The sequence below is a fragment of the Dermochelys coriacea genome, chromosome 18 (genome assembly GCF_009764565.3).
Source record: "Dermochelys coriacea isolate rDerCor1 chromosome 18, rDerCor1.pri.v4, whole genome shotgun sequence".
In the NCBI taxonomy this organism is placed as follows: domain Eukaryota; kingdom Metazoa; phylum Chordata; order Testudines; family Dermochelyidae; genus Dermochelys; species Dermochelys coriacea.
This window is the reverse complement of record NC_050085.1, coordinates 10,379,007-10,406,627: the sequence shown is the minus strand read 5'-3', so window position 1 is coordinate 10,406,627 and position 27,621 is coordinate 10,379,007. Positions and strand designations below refer to the sequence as shown.

The 27,621-nt window shown below is 43.3% G+C and overlaps 1 protein-coding gene and 1 long non-coding RNA gene across 2 annotated transcripts in view; one reads left to right on the top strand and one right to left on the bottom strand.

Moving 5' to 3' along the window:
• The first annotated feature begins 2,268 nt into the window (after positions 1-2,268).
• Positions 2,269-27,621, top strand: part of LOC122457079 — a 30,813-nt gene continuing 5,460 nt past the window's right edge. Inside the window, exons 1-2 of the long non-coding RNA XR_006276397.1 lie at positions 2,269-2,299; positions 6,602-6,604. This is a non-coding gene — a long non-coding RNA (uncharacterized LOC122457079). The remainder of the gene's footprint in view (positions 2,300-6,601; positions 6,605-27,621) is intronic.
• Positions 2,293-25,646, bottom strand: LRRC38 (leucine rich repeat containing 38). The gene is made up of 2 exons (XM_038376987.2): positions 24,702-25,646; positions 2,293-5,377 (listed from the first exon to the last, which is right to left on the bottom strand). Exons 1-2 carry the CDS (start codon positions 25,324-25,326, stop codon positions 5,127-5,129), a joined length of 876 nt encoding a protein of 291 aa, XP_038232915.2. The 5' UTR covers positions 25,327-25,646; the 3' UTR covers positions 2,293-5,126.

Sequence of the window (27,621 nt, the reverse complement as noted above, 5' to 3'; positions counted from 1 at the left end):
TACCACAGTGTACTGTACTACAGGTATCACCCACATATTAATAGCTCGGATCAAATTCTTCCAGTTGAGTTTTGTCCTTAGAGTAGGTCTTATTTGTCTGTATCTTTCCTCACCTCTTCATTGACTTCCTTATGTTGTAACTCCGACAGTTCCCTGATTCCAGGGTATTTGTAGGGGCTACTCTGAGAGATATCTTGGATAGCACCTTTGTTAACTTGTATGCCATCTGTCTGTACCAAGAAGAAAAGGAGTACTTGTGGCACCTTAGAGACTAACAAATTTATTTGAGCATAAGCTTTCGTGAGCTACAGCTCACTTCATCGGATGCATTTGATGGAACTGTACCAGTTTGCCCTTCTTTTCAGATGTGGATGCATGTTTAGCCAAGTCAACTTGTAGATTTATATCTTCACCAAATGTATCGACCACATCATCAATTTCTGTATCTCCTTTTGTGATAGTCCATACATCATCCATGTATAACAAATAGTTAACTGATCTTCACCCTTTGCTGATATGGTAACCACAATGGGTCTCACGGGGCATCCATGCCAGCAGCAGCATTGCTACAACAAACAGCATTGGTGATAAGGGATGCCTTTGAAAATTTCCTCTTTTAATTTGGACCTCACCAGTGAGAATTGAGTGTTATTATTAATTATTATTATTATTTATATTACAGCAGCACCCAGGCACCCACTGAAATGGGGTCCCAACATGCCAGGCACTGTACAAACACACACTAATAGACAGTCCTGGCACCAAGAAATTTACAGTCTACACAGACAAGACCAACCAAGGAAATTTGATTATCTACATTTTACAAGTGGGGAACTGAGGCACAGAGAGATTAATTGACTTGTTCACAGTCAAGTCTGTGGCCGAACTGAACCAAGGTCTTCTCTATTCCAGCCCAGTGTTCCTTTCAATATAGATATTAAATAATAATAATAAAAACCCAGTGAGAACTAAGTCCAAGTTCTGACACATTAAATAGCAAGTAAAAATATGTGAAACCCATGTTAATGGCATGTGAGTGCAGATGTTCACAATGCAAAAATGATTCCAAACAGTTGAGTATAATACCAATGTATTATATATTATTCAGCAGTGTACTATATTATGAAATGCTCTTATCTTGAAAATAAAATATTTTGCAAAAATCACTTTAACATGAGACAGTGACAGTGTTATAAACAGAGCTTTGCTAAACTCTACCATTGGGGCTGCAAACTATTTTGGGTTTCAGCTTGGCTTGGTTCTCATCCCCTGAGTTTCAAGTGGGCTTAGGCCCTAGCCAAAACCAGTGTTTCAAAAGACTTTATCTTTACAGTGGGTTGAATCAAAATCTTCAAATGCCAACAGCCCTAAACCTGGGAGCATTCTCAGTCCAGATCTTCCTTTTGCAAAGCCATCTCTAAAAAGTTAGAATGAACCTAGAAATTCAAATCAGAACCCCATCAAAATGGCCAAAGTTTTGCCTAGTTTGGGTCAAAAAGTACACAAAATTGCTGAGCTTCACAGGACATGGAAGAAAAATCATAAATCCCTCCCTTGAATGGTATTATGAATATTATTTATTATTTGCATTACCATAGCACCTATGAACCCTCATCATGGGCAAGGATCCTGCCGAGCCAGGCACTGTACAAACAGAAAAAAAGATGATTCCCATAGGATTTTCCCCCCAAACCTAGTGAAGGGTCACTTGAAAATTTGCCAGAACAAAACATTTGGTGAATCTGGACCAAGCTTTGAAGCCATACTAGAACTTGAAAGCAGAAAAGTGTTACCTTGGTTCATGTGTCACTAAAAGCTGTTTGCACAGCTCTAATTATAAACCTGTTGATGACATATCTGTGTATGCTGCAAATGGCACATTTTTCATTAATTGAGTGTGTAGGACAATGGAGTTGTGTATTTCCACTCATTGTGAAAAGTATCCTTTTAATAAGAACAGAATCAGGTGCTTGTTTGTGGATGGTGGGGGATCATTTTCATGTACAAATAAACAACAGCAGCAATGTATTCATTAGACATATATTTGTGTAATTTGTAACCATGGCACTACATAGTGAAAACCATGTCATTTCATTTTCTTGAAAGAGCAAGAAGAGAGTAAGAGAGAATTGATGCAGCATATTCTTTCACTGGACCACTTAATTTTGTTTCAGTGTATTTCCAGAAAGAATAGTTTTGTGATTACAACTGTAACATTACATCAAGTTGAAGAAGCTGGAGAGATAGGGTGGAATGAGAAACTGAATTACACTAGGCTTGATTCTGTTCTCACCCTGGTGTACATGAGAAGTAACTCCACTGACATCAATGGAATTATACTGATGTAAAATCAGAATTAGACTTACTGTATGTCTTGTGCACCAGCCTAGCTTATGTAATAATAATACCTAGCCCAAGATATAGTGCTTTTCACCCACAGATCTCAAAGCACTTTGTAAAGATAAATAAGTATTAATCCCTCTAGTACAGATAGGGAAACTGAGGCACAGAGATGGAATGAGACCTGTCACAGTCAGAGTTGGAACCTGAACGCAGGTCTCTTGAGTTCCAGTCTTGTTCCCTATCCACTGACCCACACCACCTGTCAAATAGGCAAATTAAATTTCACTCCCATCAGCTTGAGCAATTAGCACACAATATAGATACAAGGGATTTGGGTGATTGCAATAAAAATCAATCTGCATGAATAGTGCAAGGCAAAATCATAGCAAAAAAAAGTTTTACAGAAACAATACAGGTTTTTACAGTAGCTAGATGCTACTTATGGTCACATCTGAGTCTTCTACAATGGAGCATAGTTCTTGGCTTGCTTTGACGTTTTTTGTTCGTTTTTGTTTTTTTGTACTATTTTCAGTCTTCGTAGCTTTTCTAAATAATATTTTCAGTATGTACATTTTTAAAAAAATATTTCCATGACAAATTTTTTAAAAATATACTTGTTCAAAAAAGCTATCCAGTGCTATTCCAAAAATCTCCTGTAATAAATGTTCATTTATCTTTTTAACAAAAATATCTGCCCTTTTATAGATGAAATCAAGTTTTGACAAGACCTATAATACAGTCAGAATTGATACATCCTAGAGCCAGATTCCGCTCTTGTTTGCACTGGTGCCAATCTGGATTAACTCCATTGATTTCACTGGTGTTATTCTGGATTTATACCAGTGCAACTGTGAGCAGAACAGAGCCCTTAGTATTTCAAAACAATAATTTAGAGCCAGATTCTGCAAGCAGACCCTTGCTCCTGCTTGAAGTCCAACTGAAGTCAATAAGGGGTGTGTGAATGCCAGGATTCGCCCGCCTGGATCTGCTTGCAAGATCAGGGCCTTATTGGCCAATAATTTTCATTGATTATGTCATGCTGCCAGAGCAAGAGTAGGAGAAGATCCCCAGTTCTTCTAATATCTCACCCCAGTTCCATGCATTGCAATCATAATTTTTCATCATGTCTATTTATTCAATATTGACTCACTGGAGAAATAAATGATTTAAAACATTCTTTAATAAATGTCAACCCCCTTCCTGAACAAACTCCCTGGTGATCCCTGCCTCATGGAAACATAACATAAACCTTCTATCCAGTGACAACGCTGCTGGGATGATTGGCAGAGAGCAGGGAGAAACCATCTCTGCTATGAGAGTACCTCCTAAGACCCTGATTCATCAAAGCATCCTTATTCAGGACAGCACTTAAGCATGTGCTTCAATTCTACTGAAATCACTGGGGCTTCAGCACATATTTAAATCCTGCCCTGAATTGGTGACTAAATATGGATGGGGATTTGTATTCTGCACCAAGATCCACAGCCACATTTTACCCTTGGCCTCATCTCAATGCTGGGCCAAGCTAAAACCTCCATGCCAAACTCTCCAATATTGTGGGTATTCACAATCCAGATCCAATGATCTCTCAACTTTCCGAGAGTGAACCATTGCATTAAGTATGAATGTTTTAATGGTTTGTTTTGTATTTCATAATGAGAACTTCGTATACTCATACTTGGAACCCACTTCTAGCTAGACCTAGTCTTGAGCTTCAAAACTCAGAGACAGATCTGATCCAGATTGCAAATGCTCCGAGACTGGGGCTTTTTCAGTTCAGTTGAGGGAACCAATTTTAAAAGGCAAGCTCAGAAGAAACATCTCAACCTTTGGGGATGTTCAAATTCAGTGTTCTCCTTCATGCTCAGGTCTCATTGTCATGAACTTGGGTATAATGAAGCTCTGTTTGTAGTGAAGTAGAACAAATGCACCAGAGTATTTCAGTACATTGCTGTATGCAGACTGCAATTCCAGTTAAAGTGGCCCTCTGCTGATTATAGTGAAGATGTTCAAGTGGCTAATGACACTCGGCATTGTTCCAGGATTTGAATGATACATTAGGATAAAGAGCCTGGTACCCAGTACTGCAGTGCTAAGGGTTGTCTTTGCTTCATTGCACACAAAACCAAAAAGGAAATCTATTATTTATATACCCTGGCCAAAAGTATGCTGGGCAGCTGCTTAACGGCAGCTAATGCTTGAGAGGCTTTTTATTGTTGTTGAGACCTAGAACAGTATTGGCTTATTTGAAGTGTTTGTTTGCTTGAATGAGGCCCATAACTCGGATCACTGACTTGTGGAAGAATCTTTACAGAGACACTGTGTGTAAAGAAAATGTCAAACTTCCTATAATGGTTTATACAGCTCCAAGAACAATGTAATTGAATTTGGGAAGTTGAGTTCATTTGCCTGACTCTCCTCCTCCACAGGCAGAGGGAGGAGACCATATGAAATTGCTTCTGTATTTCCAACTGAAAGCTCTGTATCTATGCTACATACAGTGGGCCCTTTTCAGGGTGCAGTTAGAACAATCTATTAAGTACATATGCTATCATGAGGACAATCTTTTTCAAACACTGGGACTTCTTTTGGATTCATTCCCCTCTTTCTTCCTCCCCTAGCCCCACCCTGAGTTTAAATGCAACATTTGACTGAACTCCACAGAAACAGATCCAGTGTCAAGAGATCTAGGTTTGCTTTTCTTTCTTTCTTCTTCTTCTTCTTTGACATTGGCTGTTGACTCAGTAATCTATAAACGAGGGATATTTAAATACAGGAAAGCTTCAGTCCTCGCTGTCTTCTTCGTCGTCGTCATCTTTGCTGGGAGCGCATCTCTGGAAGCAATGCACCAGTGTCGCCAAGAGGAAGCTTGACAGAATGGCGGCGATGGAGACCGCGATTCCAGAGAAGATGATGATCAACAGGTCCGTTAACGACAAACTAAATTTGCATTCACTGAAGCTGACCTCAGATAATTCGTCCAGAAAGATTCTTCTGTTTTCCACAGGCAGGGAACACTGGAGTTCACGTAGACCTGCAAAGAAAAAAAATAAAAGAGGGAGGAGACGAGAAGCGCATTGGCCGACCGTTTACTTGATTCAAGCTGGGACCCAGATAGCTGGGGAGATTTGTATGGGGATCACCTTTAGGTTTGTAAGTTTGTATTCAGCAAGTCCAGGAAGGAAGTGACTAAAAGCTGATATCATCTGATGGCTGTTGTTACGCAGCCTGTGCAAAATAAGGTTTGGGAGTATCTGGACAAGTGTCCACATCCCAAAAATAGAACATTCGTGTTGACCTCAACGAAGAAGGCAAGATTGGAATGGGCCATGGAGGCTGGGTTATGCACTCCTCTTTACCCCTTCAGGCCAGGCTTGAGCCATATTAGTGAGTCAGAGTGGGAAAGCCTGCAACATGCATGTTCTGTAAATAACAACAGGACTTCAGTCTTCAGCACTGTCTGTTTTGGGTATCAGAGTAGCAGCCGTGTTAGTCTGTATTCGCAAAAAGAAAAGGAGTACTTGTGGCACCTTAGAGACTAACAAATTTATTAGAGCATAAGCTTTCGTGAGCTACAGCTCACTTCATCGGATGCATTTATCGGATGCATCCGATGAAATGAGCTGTAGCTCACGAAAGCTTATGCTCTAATAAATTTTTTAGTCTCTAAGGTGCCACAAGTACTCCTTTTCTTGTTTTGGGTATGTTTCTTTGTGCTACAGTCACCTATACAAATAAAACAGTCTTAAATGTAAGCCTCAAACTCCACATCATAGTATTATTTTCATATACCACCCTATAATGCCTGTGCATTCTCCTGTGGGACGTTTTCCCCCTGTGTGCAGCAACACAAACCAACCAGGAGGTTACTTTAGGTAAAATTCCCTTGTGCACAAAGGGTGAGCAATGGTATGCACCAGCTAAATCCCAATTACACTTTATTTTTAGGGTTAAAGTGAGATCTGAATAATGCATAGGTCTTGTGCAGCCCTTTGCATGAGGGTAAATTTCACCCTTGGTAATTATCTTGTTTGAAACAGATTATTGTTCCTTTAAGCCAAAGGACGTGCAGAAAGATGCACAGGGCTACTGCTCTTGGTACTGATGTTGTGAACTTTGCCCTCCCTCCACCCCCGCTTCCTGTGGATAAAACTATAGTGATGTTATTCCTTCTGATCAAGATGACAGATTGGGCTTAACTGATGCTTGATTAACTCTGTGATCTGCTTTCACCTTCTCCTTTACACTTTGTTATAAGATAGTATTCCTCCATGCATTATTGAGGAATGCCTAGAACTGCCTAATAGTTTGCTTTCTCTATGATGAAATTAGGAAATCCAAATTCAGAAATGACTATGAATATAGCTTGATAAAGACAGTGAGGACACCAGTAAAAGTAATCTCCTCCTTTCAGAGCAAGCAGACTAGAGAGAGTATTTCCAGTGGTGCCAAGGAAATGCTTTGATGGACTGATGGGTAAACTGAGTGAACTCTTCAGGGATCATTAGCATGATGGATCTTCTTGGCTGTTGAGGATAGGAATGCAAAAGGGAGATACGAGAAATGTGTATTAATGGCCGGGGAGCCGCTACTGGTCTATTTGATACATTCTTCCCTTTGTCTGCTGGTGAGCACAGAATAGCACAGAGCTGCATGTTCTAAGCCTGGAGTACGGTGGAAATGTGTGCCGGACAGCCACGCAGACTGGTTGGCTAGGTGGACCTTTTGAAACCATCCTGTCTGCATCACTAGCCAGCATCCTATGAAGCTGTGGAAGCCAAAGGTTTCAAATGTCCTCTGAGACCTTCAGCAAATTGGGGCTGCCCTGTATTTAAACAGGTCTGCCAATGTGATATGGCTGTGAAAAAAGCTAATGCAGTTTTGGGATGCATCAGGAGAGGCATTTTCAGTAGGGATAAGGAGGTTTTAGTACCATTATACAAGGCCCTGGTGAGACCTCACCTAGAATACTGTGTGCAGTTCTGGTCTCCCATGTTTAAAAAGGATTAATTCAAACCGGAGCAGGTACAGAGAAGGGCTACTAGGATGATCCGAGGAATGGAAAACTTGTCTTATGAAAGGAGACTTAAGGAGCTTGGCTTGTTTAGCCTAACTAAAAGAAGGTTGAGGGGAGATATGATTGCTCTCTATAAATATATCAGAGGGATAAATACAGGAGAGGGAGAGGAATTATTTCAGCTCAGCACCAATGTGGACACAAGAACAAATGGGTATAAACTGGCCACCAGGAAGTTTAGACTTGAAATCAGACAAAAGTTTTTAACCATCAGAGGAGTGAAGTTTTGGAATAGCCTTCCAAGGGAAGCAGTGGGGGCAAAAGATCTATCTGGTTTTAAGATTCTACTTGATAAGTTTATGGAGGAGATGGTATGATGGGATAATGGGATTTTCGTAAGTAATTGATCTTTAAATATTCAGGGTAAGTAGAACTAATCCCCTGAGATGGGATATTAGATGGATGGGATCTGAGTTACCCAGGAAAGAATTTTCTGTAGTATCTGGCTGGTGAATCTTGCCCATATGCTCAGGGTTTAGCTGATCGCCATATTTGGGGTTGGGAAGGAATTTTCCTCCAGGGCAGATTGGAGAGGCCCTGGAGGTTTTTCGCCTTCCTCTGTAGCATGGGGCATGGTTGACTTGAGGGAGGCTTCTCTGCTCCTTGAAGTCTTTAAACCATGATTTAAGGACTTCAATAGCTCAGACATAGGTGAGGTTTTTCATAGGAGTGGGTGGGTGAGATTCTGTGGCCTGCGCTGTGCAGGAGGTCGGATTAGATGATCAGAATGGTCCCTTCTGACCTTAGTATCTATGAATCTATGTTCTCTAGAACTTGTGCAGGCAGGGTGATGGATCAGTGCACTCAGCTAGTGGGAGGAGGGTACAATTTAATTATAATATCTGTGACTAGTAAGGGCAGCTGGAGGAGGTAAGAGAGAAGGAACTGCCTCTCCATAACTTGCAGGGGTGTTTTCTGTACCCTCCAGGCACCTATGCAGACCTTTCTAATGCACAGCCTGTTCCTGGAGCTTTGCACTGGGTCTAACTAGCATTTGCTCTTAATGATGCACTTGGGATAAACAGTCTAACCTAGTTATTTATCCAGTGGTAACAAGAAGGGCGAAAAGCAAAATAAGATAGGAAGAGAAGCCCCTCCCGTCCCAAGATCCCTGGGAAAGAAACCAGGGTGAAGAGAAAATGTGGAGGTCTTAGCCAGGGAGGCTAAGCCCTAGGATCTCTCTCTCTCTCTCTCTCTCTCTCTCTCTCAATTCTATCAGATGTTAAAGCCGTGAACAGTTATAAAATAACCCATTGCCATTTACACACACAGCTAGTGATTTACATTCTTCTCACCAGATTGTCACAAGTAAGAATTTTAGTTGTACTCAGATCGATAAAATAATTACTACCAATAATATAGCGTATGTAAGCCTCATTTCCATGCAAGAACCACCTAGTTCTCTGGGAAAATGCAGCTAATAAAGTCCCCAATGAAGCACATGAGAGCTGGACACAAGGCATTCGTGGAGAAGAAGGTATGGCTATGGAATGAGCTAACAGAGGGGATTAGACTATGCCAAAATTTGGCCACATTTAGAACAAGTAGCCAGACACAGTTTTTTGCTTAAGCTTTTCTAATGGAACTGGAAAGGTTTTTTTCTATATTGTGAATAAACAATGCACCTGTATACTTCAAACAGGCTTCCTAAAATCTGGGAAAGGAGAAGAGCAGAAGTCAGCTATATATCCTAATTTACCTATGTGATGCTTAGCTAACACAGGACCAGATTTTCAAAAGTGCCCCGCAGAGAGGGTTCTGAGCATGACTGAAAATCAGACCCCAATTTTGGACGATGAACATTTGAAAATCTAACCCTGAGCTGTTTCGAAAGTCTGACAGTGAAGTCCAACCTAGAAAACCCCCAAATAGATTTAATGTTATGCAAGCATCTTAATATGTTTTATGAATATTAACGTTGTGATTTTCAAAAGCATATAAGTGATTTAGGACCACATTTCCCATTGACTTTCAAAGGGCCTTGTGCTCCTAAATTGCTTAAGAGCTTTTGAAAATCTAACCCTAAATTATTAAACTCCTTAATACCCTTGTGAGGCATGTATTATTCCCTTTTAATATATAGGGAAACCGAGGCACCAAGCTTTAAAGAGCACACCACCTCCAGTGCGTCAATAGTAGATGAGAAGTAGATGCCAGTGGCCCTGAAGCCTGCAAAATTTTTGTGCACATTTGGACCTAGAAATTAATTGTCCGCTGCTCGGGTAACTTGCAGAGAAGGCCTCATATGTTATAAATTCAGTTTTGTTCTCTCAGAAGCAAAAGGGCCGCTTCTTTCCTCCCGCTTCTGAGAAATTTCTTTTGCTGTTCAGTTGTATCCTGAAAAATGATTCATGTCAGGCGGCTACAATCACATTTTGTAACATAAAAGGACCTGGCTGGCCAACTGTGCTGGAAAAATCAGACTTTCAACATCTAAACCTTTGAGAAAAATCCTGTCTTTTAAAATTTCTTGGCTGATGTGTCACACTGGGTCAAAAGAGTCAAGTCATGAATCATCAGGTGATATGGCCAGGAAATAACAAAGGGAGAGAAAGAAACTTTCTGAAATGAAACGGAGTGTTGGAGAGTGCTGAAAGAGAACTTCTTTGAACAGTACTGCAAGCTCATAATGGGTGCTGTAGCAAACCAGTGGCGAATCATTTGGAAGGCTAGGAGTTTGAGCCATTATGCATTTCATTACAAATTGAAAGTCAGTCCTGATTCCATTAAATTATCCTGCCAAAATGGGACCATTTTCAGAGCAGAGCAGCGTGTACAATCCCGAAACTGCAGCCCCATTCACACGCTGGTTCTCTGAACCCTAGCTGATTGAAACTCCTGGTTAGCCAAAAGTTGAGTACATTCCCCCATGTTCTGAGGGAAGCTCTGGTTCCTTGCACGTGGCTGAATCACAATTCACTTTTTAATTTGAATTAATATTCACAGATATTCTTTTCCCACGATTTCCTCAGTTTTAACCATTCAGTCTCTGCATCCATTTATGAGGATGTCATCTTGCAGGGTGCTCAGTGCCCTCAATTTGCAGGACTGACCTTTACTCCTGGGCCTCTCTGCTGGGACTGCAGAGCGTTAAAGTAATGGGGAGCAGCAGGGTGGGAAGTATAGCTCCCCTTCTGCTGTTAAAATTAGCAGGAGCTCCCCAACTACTGCTCCCAGATACTGAAGTTACTTCTGAGTTATTGGCCTGAGACCCTCAACTCATCACATATAGCCCATCAAAATAGTAAAAACGTATGGATACTTTTTACATAGACTAGATTGAAACAGGGACCAAGACAGCAAAGGCTACATAAGCAATTCCCCAGAGCCATCCAGTTTCCTTATGATTTATTTAATACAATTTGTACACTAGAAATAATGAAATCTAGTTGCTCTTTGCTTCTCAAACACTAATTATATCTTAACGGTTAAAACACGTTGGAACATAATTAGGGAGCAGCCAGAAACGAATCAGAGTAACATATTGCAAATTAGAATTAACAGGAAGATGTTTGCTATGGGGAGGAGATCAGCACCATGCTGTGACAGAAAAGTCTGCTCCAAGGGGACATAGGAAGATTTCAGTTAAGTACAGCTGAGAAAATGGGGGAAGGGCAGAAGAGGGGAGAGAATCTGCAAATAGTCAAATGTGAAAGCGAATTTCAATTTGAATGTGGTTGTGACCCTTTCTGAGCCTTTGGGCTTTACTAGCATGAACACTCGTGAGCAGCCCATTGTTTAGCTCAAGTGTTTGAATATTCACTGAGGCTGAAACTCACCCCAAATTCAGAGGGCAAGTGTAACCCATGCTTGCTTAGTGTGGTGCTCTGTCCCCCTCTAGTACACCTAGCCCTCTAGGAATTGGAGTCTGCTATAGCTGAAGCTAAGAGACACGTGGCTTTTAGCTCATGCAGTAGAGGCTCATACATAAGCTCTCGAGGTCTCAGGTTCAATCCCACCCGCTGATGATTGGGGTTTGTTAGTATTACACAAGGACCAGCTCTATGCACCCCTCAAATTCCACTGGACTTAAATGCAATTTAAGTAATTGATGAGCTTTGTGCTGGAGCTCTGCACAGGGGTGAATTTCATCCATGGAATACAATTCTGCACTGACTTACTGATATTATTAGTGGTATTCCAGAAGTGCCCAGAGGCCCCAAATCAGAATCAGGGTCTCAATGTGCTAGACATGATACAAAAATGGAATAGAAGTCAAAGTCCCTGCTGCAAGGAGCATACAATCTAACATCTTTGCAGTCCCACTGAAGCCAGTGGTGAGATCAAGGCCATATATGACCTCTCAGGTCAAAACTTGTTAAGAGTATGTTATTTTGAAATGTTTTTCCTGCTTTTTTTCCTGCCTGTTTTTCCTGTTTTCATTTTACAGATACAGCCTTAGCAACAGCGTTATCTCTGGTGCCATGAAATGAGTGTTGTTGTAATTATAATTCTTAGCATATGCACACACCTAGGAAAATCATAAAGTTGGGATGCACATCTAAGTTGTCAGATCCGATGTTCTAGTTTGGGCTGACTATCTATCAGCCTCCATAGCTGTAGTTAGCATGTGAATACCATTCAGAGAAACTAGTTCCAAACGGCTAAGTTTTCCCATACACAAAATTCAAGGCATGTATTTCTCGGCCTCGATTGCAACACTAGCTACTGGAGTCCATGAATATTGACTCCTGTTTGTTGCCAGCATGCCTTTCTGTCATGCCCTGACACAGACAAAGAACAAAAGAAAGAATGAAAGAAAGAACAGCACTAAAATCTCCAAGTGGAGACTGAACACAGTCCTGCCCTCTGGACTAAAATTCAAACCAGCAGCTATCCCATACAGTAGGCAAGGGAACTCCAATCCATTTAAGAGGACAGCATGCAGAAAACAGAATTAAAGCTTTCCTTTTCAATTATAGTAACACAGAGCAAACAGGCAAAAAAATAGGGGCCTGGAGATACAGTGTTATGGCAAGTGGCGCTATAATAAAGAAGTTTCAGAGGGGCAGCCGTATTAGTCTGTATCAACAAAAAGAACTAGGAGTCCTTGTGGCACCTTAGTGTCATTATAGTGGGTATGGCAACACCCATTTTTTCACATTCTCTGTGTGTCTCTCTTCCTACTGTATTTTCCACTGCATGCATCTGATGAAGTGGGTTTTAGCCCATGAAAGCTTATCCTCGTATAATAAAGAGGACTCCGATTTTCTGGTACATCTGAGTTGTAGTCAGCACAAGTCTAGAGGAGGGGTGCAGAAAGTGATTTTAAGCCACCCTTGTGCCCACTAATCCTGGGCTCCAGTGGGGGTACTGATCTGAGCCTCAATTTAGTTTAGAACAGCCTCATTTATACTGTTCTTGGAGGCGCTGTTCCAGCAACCAGAGATCAGCCTGGCAAAAGTACATCCTGGTTGCTCCCCCTAACCTGGTATGTAGCAGTCTTTATACAGAGGGAATCCTTCACTGTCTGGATCCACCAGTATTAGGGCTGTGTTGTGTGCTGGAGTTAGGGTGACCAGATGTCCAGTTTTTATAGGGACAGTCCTGTTTTGGGGGACTTTTTCTTATATAGGCGCCAATTACCCCCCACCCCCCGCCCCTTTTTCACAGTTGCTATCTGGTCACCCTAGCTGGAGTGGCACAAAGCAGCCTCCATGCACAGGCATATTGGAGCCAAGATATACACTGTATTTTCTTGAGAGAAAAAGAAATTGAGAGAAACAGAAGAAAGAAACATTGTTCCTAGGTGCATCACCTCCTGGAGCCTGGGAATAACTCAGCATGGTGGTGCATCTAGTATCTACAAGGCAGATTTTCTTTGTGTGGTTCCGGGAAAGATTGGGGCCCTATCCTGCACAACTGATGTGAATAGTAGTTTTACTGTTGATCTCAATGGGAGCAGGATTGAGCCCACAGAGAATATGTCAGCTCTGTTCCTTTCCCCATGTGACATTCCCTATCTTCACCTTACATCAGGATGTAAAGCATCCAAATCAAAGAGAGTTTGTATTGTACTGAGCCTGGGGGGAATATTTCCTGCTGTGTGTGAACTAGAGTGTGCTGCAGTGATGGAAAGCCTGATTATAAAATGAAACACACACACACACACACACACACAAAGTGCTCCTCTTTGTGTAGCTGTGGGTCCTGGAATCTAGGTCAAACTCTCAAACAAACCAGATGAGATTGGAATTTTCTACTTGTTTTATTCTCACACGCTCCAACATCTAGTTTAGTCTGGAGTTTTCACAGAGTTCTTAGTCATAGAAACTAATAGATGCCATGGGCAAAGCTCGACCTGAGACAAAAGAAGCCTTGCTAGCTCCCAGCTGTGGCTCACTCACACTGTGTATGTGCCTTCCTCTGGGTGAGACCAGGAGAGGAAAAAAAACAGGCTGCTAAAGCTGTTTTGGGAATAACCTAACGTGATTGCATTACTCATTGGGAGTTGGAGTCGGTGGGGATGGGAGAGAGATAAACCATGTATTGTTCCATTCAAATTGGTGAATTAACTTTGTGAGGCTGTTCCAAAGCCCATTAAAGTATGGGAGTTTTCCTGTTGACTTCAAGAGGCTTTGGATCAGGTCCTTTATGTCTAACCGGAATGATAATAATAGCAACATCTCCTGTTGCACAGGGTGCTTCTCCTCCCGAAGGGATGCGTGGAGTCCAATGCAGTACACCAGTGGGTTTTCAACACTTTCATTTGCAGGCCCCTAAAAAATTTTGAATGGAGGTGCAGACGCCTTTGAAAATCTTGTACATAGTGGGTCTGCGGACCACAGGTTGAAAACTACTCCAATACAAATTGCATCATATCTATTGAGTGCTGATTGGAAGTTCTATATACCTGGGCAACACATGATTAATTTAGTAAGATATGGGGACCATAACAATTCCTTTCTTGCCTTTCATAGCTTAGTGTCACACCCTTCACGCTATTTAAATGTGAGTCGTCTTCATCATCATGAAACTTGAGTCCACTATACCGGAAGGACAGATGTTCTGCATTCCAGAAGAGGTCCTATCTCCCATCTAGCAACAGATCCACGTGGTGGATCTTAAATCCACTGGTCTGTCTCCTCTCTACATGGAATTCCCTCCCACAAGTGATCCTGGGGGTTCTGTGAAGGAAGGAAGGGCAAGACAGCCTGCTGCAAAGTGGTCAGCATTAATTACAATAGTTATTTCCCGGCAGGGAGACTGCTGCACAGAGTGGCTTCCCCACCTAGTCCGTATGCTCTCCACCCACCTGGGCCAGAATGACAGAAGAATGATGACATTTAAGCTCCGCTCCTCATCTTCTGACAGATGTATTGTCCATTTGTCTATGATTTATTGCTTCTTTCTTCCTCTCTGCAGTGAAAATCAGCAGGGATGATCTAACCCTTACCCATCTATTATACCATGATAATAGAGAAACACTGAGATACTTTCCGGCAATGGGTCACATAGGTATTAACATCTATTGAGCCACTCTAGCAAAGGCATAAATACACAGTGCATAAGGATTTGGAACTTTTTTTAGACAATCCTTTTGTCACTTAAATGTGCGCGAATCCCAGGGGCTGCAATAACCAGCTGTTGAAAATAAGCACTGCAAAGTGTCCTGGTCTTGACTGAGAACCCCCACACCTTTTATTTAATCATCATGTTTAAAATTTGTTTAACAACAGAGCCCAGAGCTCCAATCAGGATTGGGGACACACCACGCAAACATGTCTGAAGATACAGTCGCCATTCTGAAGGCCTAAAAAATTAACTCAGGGGGAATTTCAGCACATTGACTGGAATGCAAGCACAGAGCGAAAGGAAGGAAAGAGAAGCCGTGCACCACAAGGTAGGGCTGGCTGTGCCTGGCCCTACATGGGTGTGCAAAGGGGGGGGGCTACAGCATGCGGGGCTATTTGCTTGTGCCCCCAATGAATTCCCCCTGAGTGCAGCAGCCTCCCACAATAGAGTCACTTCCACTGGCTCTGTGCTGATCCCACCTCCATGCGCATGAGGCATGGTGTGGGTGGGCTCAACGAGAGGCCGGGCGTGGTCAGTATAGACCTGAGCCCCTGTGGTTCTTCACTCCTGTTGCAATGGTTGAAGACAGGGGTCATTACAACAGGTTAGGGCTGCCCCAGCCTATACCAGATGCTTCACCCTCTGAATGTGGAAGGTGGCAAGCTGACTCTCTTCTGTACCTGTACCTGTGTAGGCACCAGGACAAATCTGCCCCAAGGACTCTCCTAGGTTCCCCAAAGTGATCATTTATAACCACTGAAAATCAGTTAGGGAGTCTGTGAGTGGCCAACACAGTACGCATCTTACCCCAGAAAAGGAGGTCATGCATCACAGGGATTATACCCGACCATATTGTTTTGATAGTAGCCATTCACAGTCTCTACCTTCTGTTTAAATTGGTGCAAATCTTTCACATAGTTCCTCAGCTGCAGCATTTTAGCAAATAAGACCATAAAGCCTTTTGTTCTTATAAAGTGTAGGGGGGACTTTAAATGGGATATGCATTAAATAGCAACAGGATGAGAATGCCCGTACTATTGATGCTAATTTTAGTGGCACAGTGGCTGCTCTTTGCAAGACCAATGCAGCTCACCAGCTTCCTCACCCTTCCTGAAAAGGCTTTTTCCTAAGACACTGAAAGGAGACACCACAGTCACACTTCAAGGACTATTTAAACTCTAATTAAAAGTCATGTTAAAAATGCATTAGCCATTAGTAAACAAGGTCACACTCACGGCTACCCAAGGCATGTCCATGCAAGGTATAAAATAGCAATAGAGACTGCTACAAAGCACTTAATTAAATATGGGCACCCCAGGCTACTTGAATTCCCTTCAGGACTTGCATTTCATCGGAACCCAGCTTTTGCCTGCAAGTGGGGAGAATCAATGGGGTCCTTTTACAGCCTTTAATTTTTAAAATCGTATCTTCCTTCCAAGCTGTGTGCCCAAAAGGCTTTATGGGTTTAAATGATGAAATGGCAGAGTTAGGCCCCAATCCTGCAGTTCACAGCATACCTGCAAGCAGCAAATTGCAGCATCAGGGCCTGCTGTAGTAAATAATACCATTGGAAGAGTGAAATTAAGAAGTTTAGCCCTTTTCAGCTGAGACCAGACATGAGAGAGAGAGCAGATGAAGTCTGGAGATACAGGAAGGTTTTTACTGAAAGCAGGAACAGCAGGGTTGTATTTTCATGGCATTGCTAGCTCTACATGAAGCAGCAAATACCAGAAATCTCATGAGACGGTGGATGAAATCCTGGCCTTACAGAAGTCAAGGACAAAATTTCCTTTGACTTCAGTTGGGTCAAGATTTCATCCAAGATCTCCCTAGACCAGCCCTGCAGACCCAACAGACTTGGGTGGTTTGAATAGGCCTCTGAAAGTTATTCACACCAACCCTTCAAATGCCCTGCGTTAGTTCTCGCTTTTTTAATAGCACATTTCTTACCCTATTTCTGAAAGGTTCCTTAAAGGAGCCCATGTGAGCTCCTTCCCTCTTAAAGTTTCCACTCTGGTGATTCTGGAGCTTGTCAATCAAACCCAGCAAGCAAAAAATGAAATGTGTTATGGAGTCAACAGAACGAAGCCGACGGAATGCCATAATGGTATAGGCCTCAAATGTGCACTTCCCTTGACTCCCTCAGACAACAGGGTCAAATCCTGGCAAAACCAGCTCAGCCCTTGATCCAAATGAGACCTTTAATGAAAGAGACCCTGTCTTCTCTGCATAGATTCTACAGATCTGATGGAAGATTTCTTAAGAGCAGACATTTGCCCTGGTTTTCTCCCTCACTATTCTTAGCATTCTGTGCACCCGTCATCTACCTGGTTGCTGCAATTCAATGGTGCCACATGTATATACAATGAAATTGTGCAGAGAGCCTGCACAAGATTTATACATCAGGCTGAATTTCCTCTATAGTTTGAACAGCACTTTTTGGATCCTTTCAGATAAAAGCTGCTATATACAATCAAAATATTATTATTACACTGACCTTCATTTCTTCTGACAGCTTGATGCATTGCACAAGTTCAGCCTTCACTAAAGCTGGAACCATTTAGATGGGTAAAAATTGCCTTTGTTCTGGATTGTGATGAAAATTCAACATTGTACATTTAAAAAAAAAAAAGTACTTGCCTTCCATAAAACTGGTAAAGTGATCAGCAGCCATTTGTTTTGAGCGTAGAACATTTTATGCAGCTCCTGTCACAAGCCTGCCTGTAACTGAGGGTGCGAGAAGAAGCACTTTTTGCTGAGTTATGCTTTATTTAGAAAGAAAGGTTGGGTGCATAAAGGCTGAGATCTGTAAAAGGAATCAAATGGCAGATGTTTGTGCGACGCAACAGAGCCAGATAGGCAGGAGCAGCATAACTGGGAAGAGACTTTCTGGTCAAACAGTCAAAAACAGAGCAGCAGAAAAAGTAACTTTAGAGGCCTTTTCCAGTCATTGCCCTGCTAATTAGAAATCAGGCACAATGGATGTAGGTTTTGCAAAACGTCAGGGGTTGAATTGTGGTTCATATCCAGGCCACCGATTTACCCAAATATTTGGAGTGTAGGGGGAAGGAGGGTGTTTGAGATGAATTGTTCTGGGGTTTGGCCCTTATCTGCTGCAGCAGAATGGAATTTCTATTCAGATGGGCTACACTGCAAGGTGGTTTGAATTTTTTTCAAACCTCATCAACCAGGGGTTGAACTTCATCAGGTGGGTGTCTGTTTTGCTATGTCCAAACCCAAGGCACTTTTTGGATCAGGATCCCATTTTAAGGAAATGCCCAAATTTCAGGGGTGGGGTAGTTGGTGGACTTAATACACAGTTCCAGTTTGTGTTATTCTCTGCTATACTGGAGAGGCAGGGCACATTAAACTGCATTTTCAACAGTCTCTTTTTAAGCTCACAATCAAGAGTAACTTACAGTCTGACTCTATCCTGAAGTTTCTCTCCCCCAGCCACTTAGTTTCTGTGTCTTTCCACCTGTCTCTGATCCTTACAGGGACCATATTTCACAGCAGTATCTGAAAGCTGCAGTCCTGGGCCCCAGTTCAGTTCCCTAGTGCAGGTTAGGGATACCCCTACGGTTGTTATAGCAGCCACAGAATAGCAGGAGTGTACCTCCTGCCTCTTCTGGCATGCTTTCTCCTCCTCCCATCCACCCTTATGTCCTGAACCAGCTTTGAGCCTGCCAAGGATGTCCACTGAAATGGATGGGGCATTATAGCTGGTGCAAAGAGGCACAGGGCACTGATGAATCAGTCCCTCCCCCCTTAAATTTCCACCTATATTTCAGGAGGGGATGTTTTCCTTTTCTTTTCTTTTTAAACAGGAACTCAGTATTGTTGAATGAAAGGCATCTGAGATTCCAAGGCTCAATAATTTTACAGCACGGTCCCTTGACAATCTGTGTTGTTAATCCTGCAATATATCTAAACAATTTCAAGTGGAGATAGTCACCAGCCAGTTCCCCACATCTCAGCTTTCCCCATGAACGTGTACTGTGATATTCAAACACTGGAATTGCTTTAAATGTGAAAAAGGAACAGTGTGGTGCTGAATTCAGACCTTTATCTTGAAGCCTGCACAATTTGTCCCTGTCTTTCCTTTCTAAACTGTTTCCCGGCATAATGCTGGCTGCCCTACTTATCTTGATGTGCTGACAGCAAGAACACGCCTCTGTGACTCCAGACTTGCAGAAACACATCAGGGAATTCAGTTCGTCTGACTGCCAAATGTCCAGGTGGATTGCTGTTTGCATAGACGCTGACTCTGTGGGTGCTCCAGGGCTGGAGTATCCACAGAAAAAGTGATTGGGTGCTTAGCACCCACAGGCAGCCAGCTTCTCCCCTCCCTCACGACGCCTCCATTCCACCGGTGGCCCCACTGATTAACTCTTTCCCCGCCCTCCCAGCACCTCCCGCCCCTCGCGATCAACTGCTTAGCGGCATGCAAGAGATGCTGGTGGGGAAAGGGAAAAGCGGGGACAGGGCGCACTCGGGGGAGGAGGCGGAACTGGGCAGGAAGAGGTGGGGTCTTGGGGGAAGGGGTGGGACCTGGAGCAGACTGGGGGCAGAGGGCCCAATGATTTTAAAGTATTGTTGAGAAAATCTTACCCTTTGTGGCGAGGTTTTGCCCTCACCTCCTGAGTAATACTTTCCTACGTTTAATGAAATAGACAGCCTGTACTTTTAACAGTAGTAGCTTCGCTGAGGCAATGTGAACTAGGGCTTCAACCCCTTCTGAATGTATGTACTTAAATTCACTTATGTGAACTGTCCCAGTGAAGTCAATGGCACTGCCCTTCAGGCAAGCTAAGCAGGTGTTCACAAAATTGGGGTATAGGGACAGGGAGACCATTTCAGATAAAATAAGAACCTGCCCAAACCTTTGCCCCAAAGTCAAATCAAACTAAATCTTCTGAAAGCTTGAAAAAGTTTAGTGAATTTTTTTCGGTAAGTTGGTGAGCTCCTCTGCTCTGTTGATTCATGAATCATGGAATCATAGAAATGTAGGACTGGAAGGGACCTTGAGAAGTTATTAAGTCCAACTCCCTGTACTCAGGCAGGACCAAGTAAACCTAGACCATCCCTGACAGGTGTTTGTTCAACCTGTTCTTAAAAACCTCCAGGGATGGGTAGTCCACCAGCTTCCTTGGAAGCCTATTCCAGTGCTTAACTGCCCTTATAATTAGAAAGTTTTTCCTAATATCTAACTTAAAACTCCCTTGCTGTAGATTAAGCCCATTACTTCTTGTCCTACTTTCAGCAGATTTGAAGAACATCGATCACTGTCCTCCTTATAACAGCCCTTAACATATTTGAAGACTGTTATCAGGTTCCCCTCAGTTGTCTTATCTCAAGACTAAATGTGCCTTTCCTCATAGGACAGATTTTCTAAACTTTTTATCATTTTTGTTGAAGAGAGTCCAGAGAAGAGTGATTTGTCCACATTTCCTAAAGTGTGGTGCCCAGAATTGGACACAGTACTCCAGCTGAGGCCTCACCAGCCCCAAGAAGAGTGAGACAATTACTTCCCGGATCTTACATACAGCACTCATATTAACACACCCCAGAATGGTATTAGCCTTTTTCGCATTTGCATAACATTGTTGACTTGTATTCTGTTTGTGGTCCGAAACCTTACCAAAATCAAGATATATCACATCTGCAGCTTCTCCCTTATCCACTAGGTCAGTAACCCTATTGAAGAAGGAAATTAGGTTGATTTGGCATGATTTGTTCTTAATAAATCCATGCTGGATATTCTCTTACAACCCTATTATTCTCTAGGAGATTACAAATTGATTGTTTAATAATTTGTTACAGTATCTTTCCATATATTGACATTAAGCTGGCTGGTCTATAATTCCCTGGGTCCTCTTTGTTCTCCTTTTTTAAGATAGATACTATGTTTGCCCCTTTTCTAGTCCTCGGGGACCTCACCCATAGTCCCTGAGTTCTCAAAAATAGCTGAGAATGGTTTCAAGCTTGCTTCAGCTAGTTCCTTAAGAACCCTACAATGAATTTCATCAGTCCCTGCTGACTCAAATACATCTAACTTAGGGCATGGCCACACTTGCAGATGTAGAGAGCTGTGAGTTAAACCAGCCCTCAGAGAGCGCAGTAGGGAAAGCGCTGCAGTGTGTTCACACTGTCAGATTCAAGTGCACTGGCATGGCCCATTAGCAGCTCTTGCAACGCCACAGAAAGCAGTGCATTGTGGTAGCTATCCCAGCGTTCAAGTGGCTGCAACGTGCTTTTCAAATGTCGGGGGGGGGAGTGTGACAGGGAGTGTGTTGTGTGTGGGGAGAGAGAGTTGGTTTTGGGGGGACTGAGAGTGTGTAAGCATGCTATCTTGTAAGTTCAGACAGCAGCAGACCCCCCTCCCTCTCTCTTACATACTCACAGCAAGCAGCAGTCCACAGTAATGGTTGCTTTGTCCCAGAGCAGATAAGCAGCCGGCTGTCAGAAACGGAGCTTTGAAAGGGCATATCCGCATTCCTACAACCCAGTTCAAAACAATGACCAGCGTGGCCACTTGACTTAAGGGGATTATGGGACGTTTCCAGAGGCTGATCACAGGGCAGTAATGCAACACCTCATTCACACTGACACCCGGGCATTTCAGCCGGGGCGCAGCAAGCGTTATGCTTCTCGTGGAGGTGGATTACCAGGAGCGCTCCTGCTGCAGAGTCCAGGCGCTCTATGTGCCTTGCCAGTGTGAACGGGTCGGGAGTTAGGGCGCCTGGGGCTGCTTTAATGAGCTCTAACTTGCAAGTGTAGCCAAGCCCTTATTCTTTAACCTGTTCTTTCCCTATTTTGGCTTTGTTCCTTCCCCCTTGTTATTAATATTAATTATGTTAAGAATCTGGTCACAATTTACCATATTAGTGAAAATTGAAGCAAAATAGGAGCTAAATACTTCAGCCCTCTTGATGTCATTAGCTTTTCTTCCCCATTAAGGAGAGGACCTATACTTTCCTTTGTCTTTCTCTTGCTCCTAATGTATTTACAGAACCTCTTCTTAGTGTCTTTTATGTCCCTTATGTCTCACTTTGTGCCTTAGCCTTTCTAATTTTGTCCCTACATGCTTGTGCTGTTCTTTTGTACTCCTCCCTAGCAATTTGTCCATGTTTCCACTTTTTCTAGAATTCCTTCTTGATTTATAGGCCATTAAAGATGGAGCCATATTCTTTTACTATTCTTCCTGTCTTTCCTTCACATTGGAATAGTTGGCAGTTTTGCCTTTAATATCAACTCCTTGAGAAACTGCCCCGTCTATTTTCCCTTAGATTTTCTTCCCAGGAGATCTTACCTCCCAGTTCTCTTAGTTTGTTAAAGTCTCCTTTTCTGAAGTCCATTATCCTTATTCTGATGATTTCACTCCTTCCTTTCCTTAGAATGATGAAATCTATCATTTCATGATCACTTTCACCCAAAATTCCTTCCACCTTCAGATTTGCTACCAAGACCTCCCTGCTGGTCAGAATCAAGTCTAAAATGGCTACCCCTTGGTTACTTCCTCCACTTTCTGAAACAAAAAAACTATCCCCAACACATTCCAACAGAAATTGTATTTTACTGTATTACTTTTCCAACAGATGTCTGGATAGCTAAAGTCCCACATTACTTCCAGGTCTTGTGGTTTGGATATCTCTGTTATTTGTTCTAGAATTACCTCGTCCACCTCCTCTTCCTGATTTGGTGGTCTATAGTAGACCACTACCATGATGTCACCCCTGTTATTTACCTCTTTTATCTTTACCCAGAGACTTCCAAGTGGTTTTCCTCTTACCTCCTTCTGGAGCTCAGAACAAATATATAAATATTCTTGGTTTCATCTAGGGTTGAAAATGGCTGAAACAAAACACAGTGACAAAGTGTTTCTAGCCTCACTGACCCCCAGGAAGCATGGGGAATCCTGTAAGAAAACTTGATCTCTAGGGATTCTAGGCCAAAGAAACACAGGTAAACTTAGGAACAGGCATAAGAGCAATGGGAGGGTGAAAGTGGAGTGGGGGAAGGTATGCTGGGAAGGGAGGCAGATTGGGGAGGGGAGGGTCTCATTATTTGAATATTTTTGAAGGTGGAACAGATCGGGTTGGGTCGGGGGGATGATGGGAGAAAGATTGACTAAGAAAAAGGGATGGAAATGAGGGATAATGCTGGCTCAGATAAGGAGGTGGGGGGAAACTGATCACAGCTTATGCTCAGTTAAAGGTTAAAACAAAAGAAAATGTAAATGCCATTCAGACAAGGAGTTGGGGGAAATGGGTGAAGGTTCCGTTGGGGCACAGAAGGGCAGATAGATGAAAGTTTGGCTCAGATCTGGGGAAGAGATGGGTCAGAGTTTGGCTCTGATACTGCAGGAGAGGTGGGCCAACACTCAGCTCAGAGACAAACTAAAGGTGGTCCAGGCATCGTGGGGAACGTAGGTCGACATTCAGCTCACGCCTGGCAGGGTGGGGAGATCAACCCTTTGTCTCCCCAAATCACTTCATTCATCTCTAATAGGAACTGGTTCCATGACATCCTTGAGCAGCTAGGGCACACAAGATTAATGTATCAAAAATGCCACCCAAGGTCACGAGCACAGGGAGAGCTCACATACGTGATGACAACCTCTCTGGTGATGAAGAGGAAGGAAAAAGCTACTGAAATCATTTTCTTGGCTCTTTCTGTGTTTTCCTCCCTCTGCCTCTGACACTCAATGAAATACACAGAGATGCTCTTTAGAGAATGGATTCTCCCTCTTTCTCCACCTCCTCCCATTCTCCCTGGCTTTCAAGCCTCAGCCTTTTATTATCCCACCCCCGCCCCCCTTCCCAGTCAAACACAGTTCTGCTCAGAAACAGACTAGGCAGCAGTGACCTCATTAGGGGTGTTACTTTGTGGACCCTCAGTAACACTGTTAGTGCCTATGCTCCTGGCAGTTTGTCTTTCACATGAATCTTGGGGGCTCAGTGGCATGAGTATATGACCCGGTGCTTGTTGGGAACCATGACCTGTGGTTGATCTCCAGCTAAGGCTGGTAAGATTAAGAGGAGCTTTGGGCAGGGAGAGTCTGGATTCCTGCACATGGCTGCTTTAATATTATTTCAATTCACATCTGAAAAATAACCAGCCAAAACCTCAGCACTAAGTGCTTTGCCATTTGAGGTGGTCCAGATCCAAACCTGGATGGCGTTCTAAATTTTTCAGCTTGAGCTCTCATGTAAATTGGCTTCCAAAACTAAAAGCTATGTTATTTGTATGAAAACCAGCAACAACCAAGTTGGAATTGGAGATCCCAATGCAAGCAATCAAAAGCAACTAATTCCAGGAAAGGGTCAACAACCACAGTGTATAAAATGGGATGCATGGACTGAACTATCCTGAGCTGCTTCACAGAAAATCTAGGCAGGGTAAAATAAGGTTCCCCCATGTGATGGCACAAATATTCAGCCATTCAAAGGGCTTATTAAGGAAAATCTATTTGTTTACTTAACAGAAACCAAAGCCTGGAAGAGAATCAGTGCAGGTTACCCTATTTGAAAAGGCTCCTTCTCAACCTGGATAGGTTTAGTCTCAGGACCAAAATATCCCATTTACTGGGAGGGGATGTTGTTACTAAAGGAAACCAGCTTCATTTTAAGGGACTCACTGGTTCAAATGTATAATTGTGGTAGGACCAGAATTCACAGGTTGGATCACTGCAGGCAATACACCCAGACAGACAAGGTGACCAAGCACACACACACTAGCTGCCTTGCAAGTCATTTAGCTTTACCTTTCTGAAGCTTGGATGCATTCTCTTGTATCCAGCTGAAGAGGTTGGCAAAGTCACAGTCACAGACCCATGGGTTGCCCTCTAGACGTATAGTCCGAAGGGATGGAAGTGCATCCAGGGCAGCCACGTTGAGGCTCTGCAAGTTATTGTCATTCAGTTCTAACACTTGGAGCTGTTCCAGGTTCTCAAAAGCAGCCTCGTCCACATCCACTAGGTTATTATTCCCAAGGCTTAATTTTATCAGCTTCTCTGCCGACTTGAAGATCCCAGCATCAAGCTGCGTTAAATTATTGTAGCTTAGGTCTAAAAACACCAGTTTGGTGGAACTGCTGAAAGTTCCCTCTTCTAAGGAGGTGATTGAGTTATTCCTGAAGTCCAAGTAGACTAGATCTCCATAAAATATAAAGAAATCAGCTGGTATAGCCTGAATGTTGTTGTCAGCTATGAGAAGTTTCCGTACATCCAGTGGAAACAGATTAGGAACACTGGGGAGTCCTTGATCCCTGCAGTCTATAGTGTGGGAGTCCATACAGCTACAGAGAGTAGGGCAAAGATGCCCCAAGGGTAAGAAGAGCAGGCAGAAACAGGGAGAAAGTAGAAGGCAGAGGGGAAAGCATGGCCACATTGTCAAGGATTTGAAAGCTATGATGAGCACCACTGCTAGGAGAAAGACATTTTGCTCAGCTGGGTAGCAATGCCTGGTGGTGTGTGTGTGTATGTGTGTGTGTATCCAAGAGATCACATATCATCATAGATCAGATAGCAGCCGACTAGGGAGGAGCGGGAGAGAGAGAGTGTGTGTGACTGAGGGAGAGAGGGAGGGAAGCAAATGCAAGGATTTACACTATCAGGGATTTAGAATGCTGTAGAGTGTAGGGAAGAGAGAGATGACTGAGCGGATGGATGAGCTTTGAAGGACTCCCCTGTTTTTGCAGATTAAAGGAAGCAGGGGAGCCTATCTGCATATTGCTGCTTATTCCAGCAAAAGGGAAATCAGACCTTCTCCTGTGACTCTGTGAGCAGCAGTTAACCGGTAACCAGTTCATGGTTAACTAGCCATGAATGTAATGAAAACTGATGAAGACAGGTTTCATAGTAGCAGCCGTGTTAGTCTGTATTCACAAAAAGAAAAGGAGTACTTGTGGCACCTTAGAGACTAACAAATTTATTAGAGCATGAGCTTTCGTGCATCCGATGAAGTGAGCTGTAGCTCACGAAAGCTTATGCTCTAATAAATTTGTTAGTCTCTAAGGTGCCACAAGTACTCCTTTTCTTTTTGATGAAGACAGTCATTTTATTTCTTTCCTCACCATGCTGTGTTCCTAGTTCTAAGTGCTCCCTGCCCAAAAGACAGCCAGGCAGGGGGAGGGGAGGGAACTAGCCTGGACTGCTGCTAAGGTCTCTTTCTTTTCCATTTGTAAAGCAGGGGGCAAAGACCGCTGGGGCAGTGAACACTGACCTGTGTTTTATCTGAATGCTCTTCCTGAAGTACTGGCTTCTTTTGGTTCGGATCAAGCGTAACATCAGTTAATACATGTCAACCTACCTTCCATGAAGGGATAGAACCCATAATAGCAAGAAGGGGCACTTGATCTGTTAGGCATTTTACATGGCTCCTTTTTTATGATCCACAGCTGCTACTTTTTATGTTGCACTGGCCTGTCCCTAGGAGGCCAGGTACAAACATGTCTTCTGGGCCAGATCCTCTGGTGGAGTAAACTGAAGGCAGTGGAGAGATATGGAGTTACATCAGCTGAAAATTTTGCCTTAGGGGTTTTGAAATATCTGACATTCTCCCCATCCCCACCCCCAGCAGACAAGCCTTTGTACGGAAGCATGTGTGTCTTCGTGACACTCTCTCCAGTATCACTGCCCCAAGGACATACCCTACCCTTCAGCCGCAGGGAGCTGAGTGTGTCCTACAAGCAGGCAGACATGTGGCCTGGACACTAGATCAGCAGTTTAAGGGCTAAGGGGGAGATATTCCAAAAGCACAGTTGATCTTAAGGCAGGGCCGGCTCCAAGCGGCGAAGGGAAAAAAACCAAAAACCCAAGCCTGGTTGAGCTGCTGCCGAAGTGCCAGCCAAGAGGAAGAGAGGGACTGCAGGGCCCGCCGCCGAATTGCCGCCGAAGACTCGGACATGCCGCCCCAATGACGGACAGAGTGCCGCCTCTTTCTATTGGCCGTCCCAGGCACCTGCTTCCTTCGCTGGTGCCCAGAGCCGGCCCTGTCTTTAGGAACCTAACTCCCATGGAAGAGCGATCGGAATTGGGCACCTAAATGCCAGTTTTGCCTTTTCCTAAACTCCCAGGGGAGCTGGCCACGTTGGTTTATTATCACATTAGAGAAAAGTGTTTAGAGTCACTGTTACCCTACTTGTGAAGTGCTTAGAGCTAAATCTGACTAGGGAAAGCAGAGTTTGGGGAAGGAGTGAGGGTAGCAGCATCTGTATTTGCCAGGTCTGTGCTACTTGTCCCATAGAAATAAACACCCCATTATCCTTTCTTTTAAGAAGACTTCTCCGTGTAGGACTGCCTGCAATGGGGACTACTCCATGCACTCTGCTGTTTTAGACTGAGGGCCCTGCTTTACCGTATTATTCATTATTACACTAGTTCTCGTGACTATTGGCGGAAGAGAGTTGGAGTGAAATCGCAAGCAGGTGGGTTCTAAAGTGCCCCGCTCAATCTGCCTTGCTGATACTGCAGGGTAGTTGTGCTTCACGTTATGATTTGAGGTGCTGATGATAACAAAGGGATTAGCCAGGTGCACTGACTTACCGTGGAGGGTTGTCTTGTTTCGTATCACTCTTGCTAGCTCTGGGTTGTTTTCTTTAGCTGTTGTAATGAGGGTGCAGAGCTGGAGTAGAGCGCACCATTGCACAGACTGGTGATGAGACCTAGCTGGGGGAAGTGAGTT

Excerpts from the sequence above, each read along its gene's own strand:
- LRRC38 (XM_038376987.2), bottom strand. The coding sequence starts at position 25,326 with ATGTGGCCATGCTTTCCCCTCTGCCTTCTACTTTCTCCCTGTTTCTGC. Across the intron at positions 5,378-24,701 it reads TGCATCCAAGCTTCAGAAAG|GTCTACGTGAACTCCAGTGT; the intron begins GTAAAGCTAAAT and ends TTTTCTTTGCAG.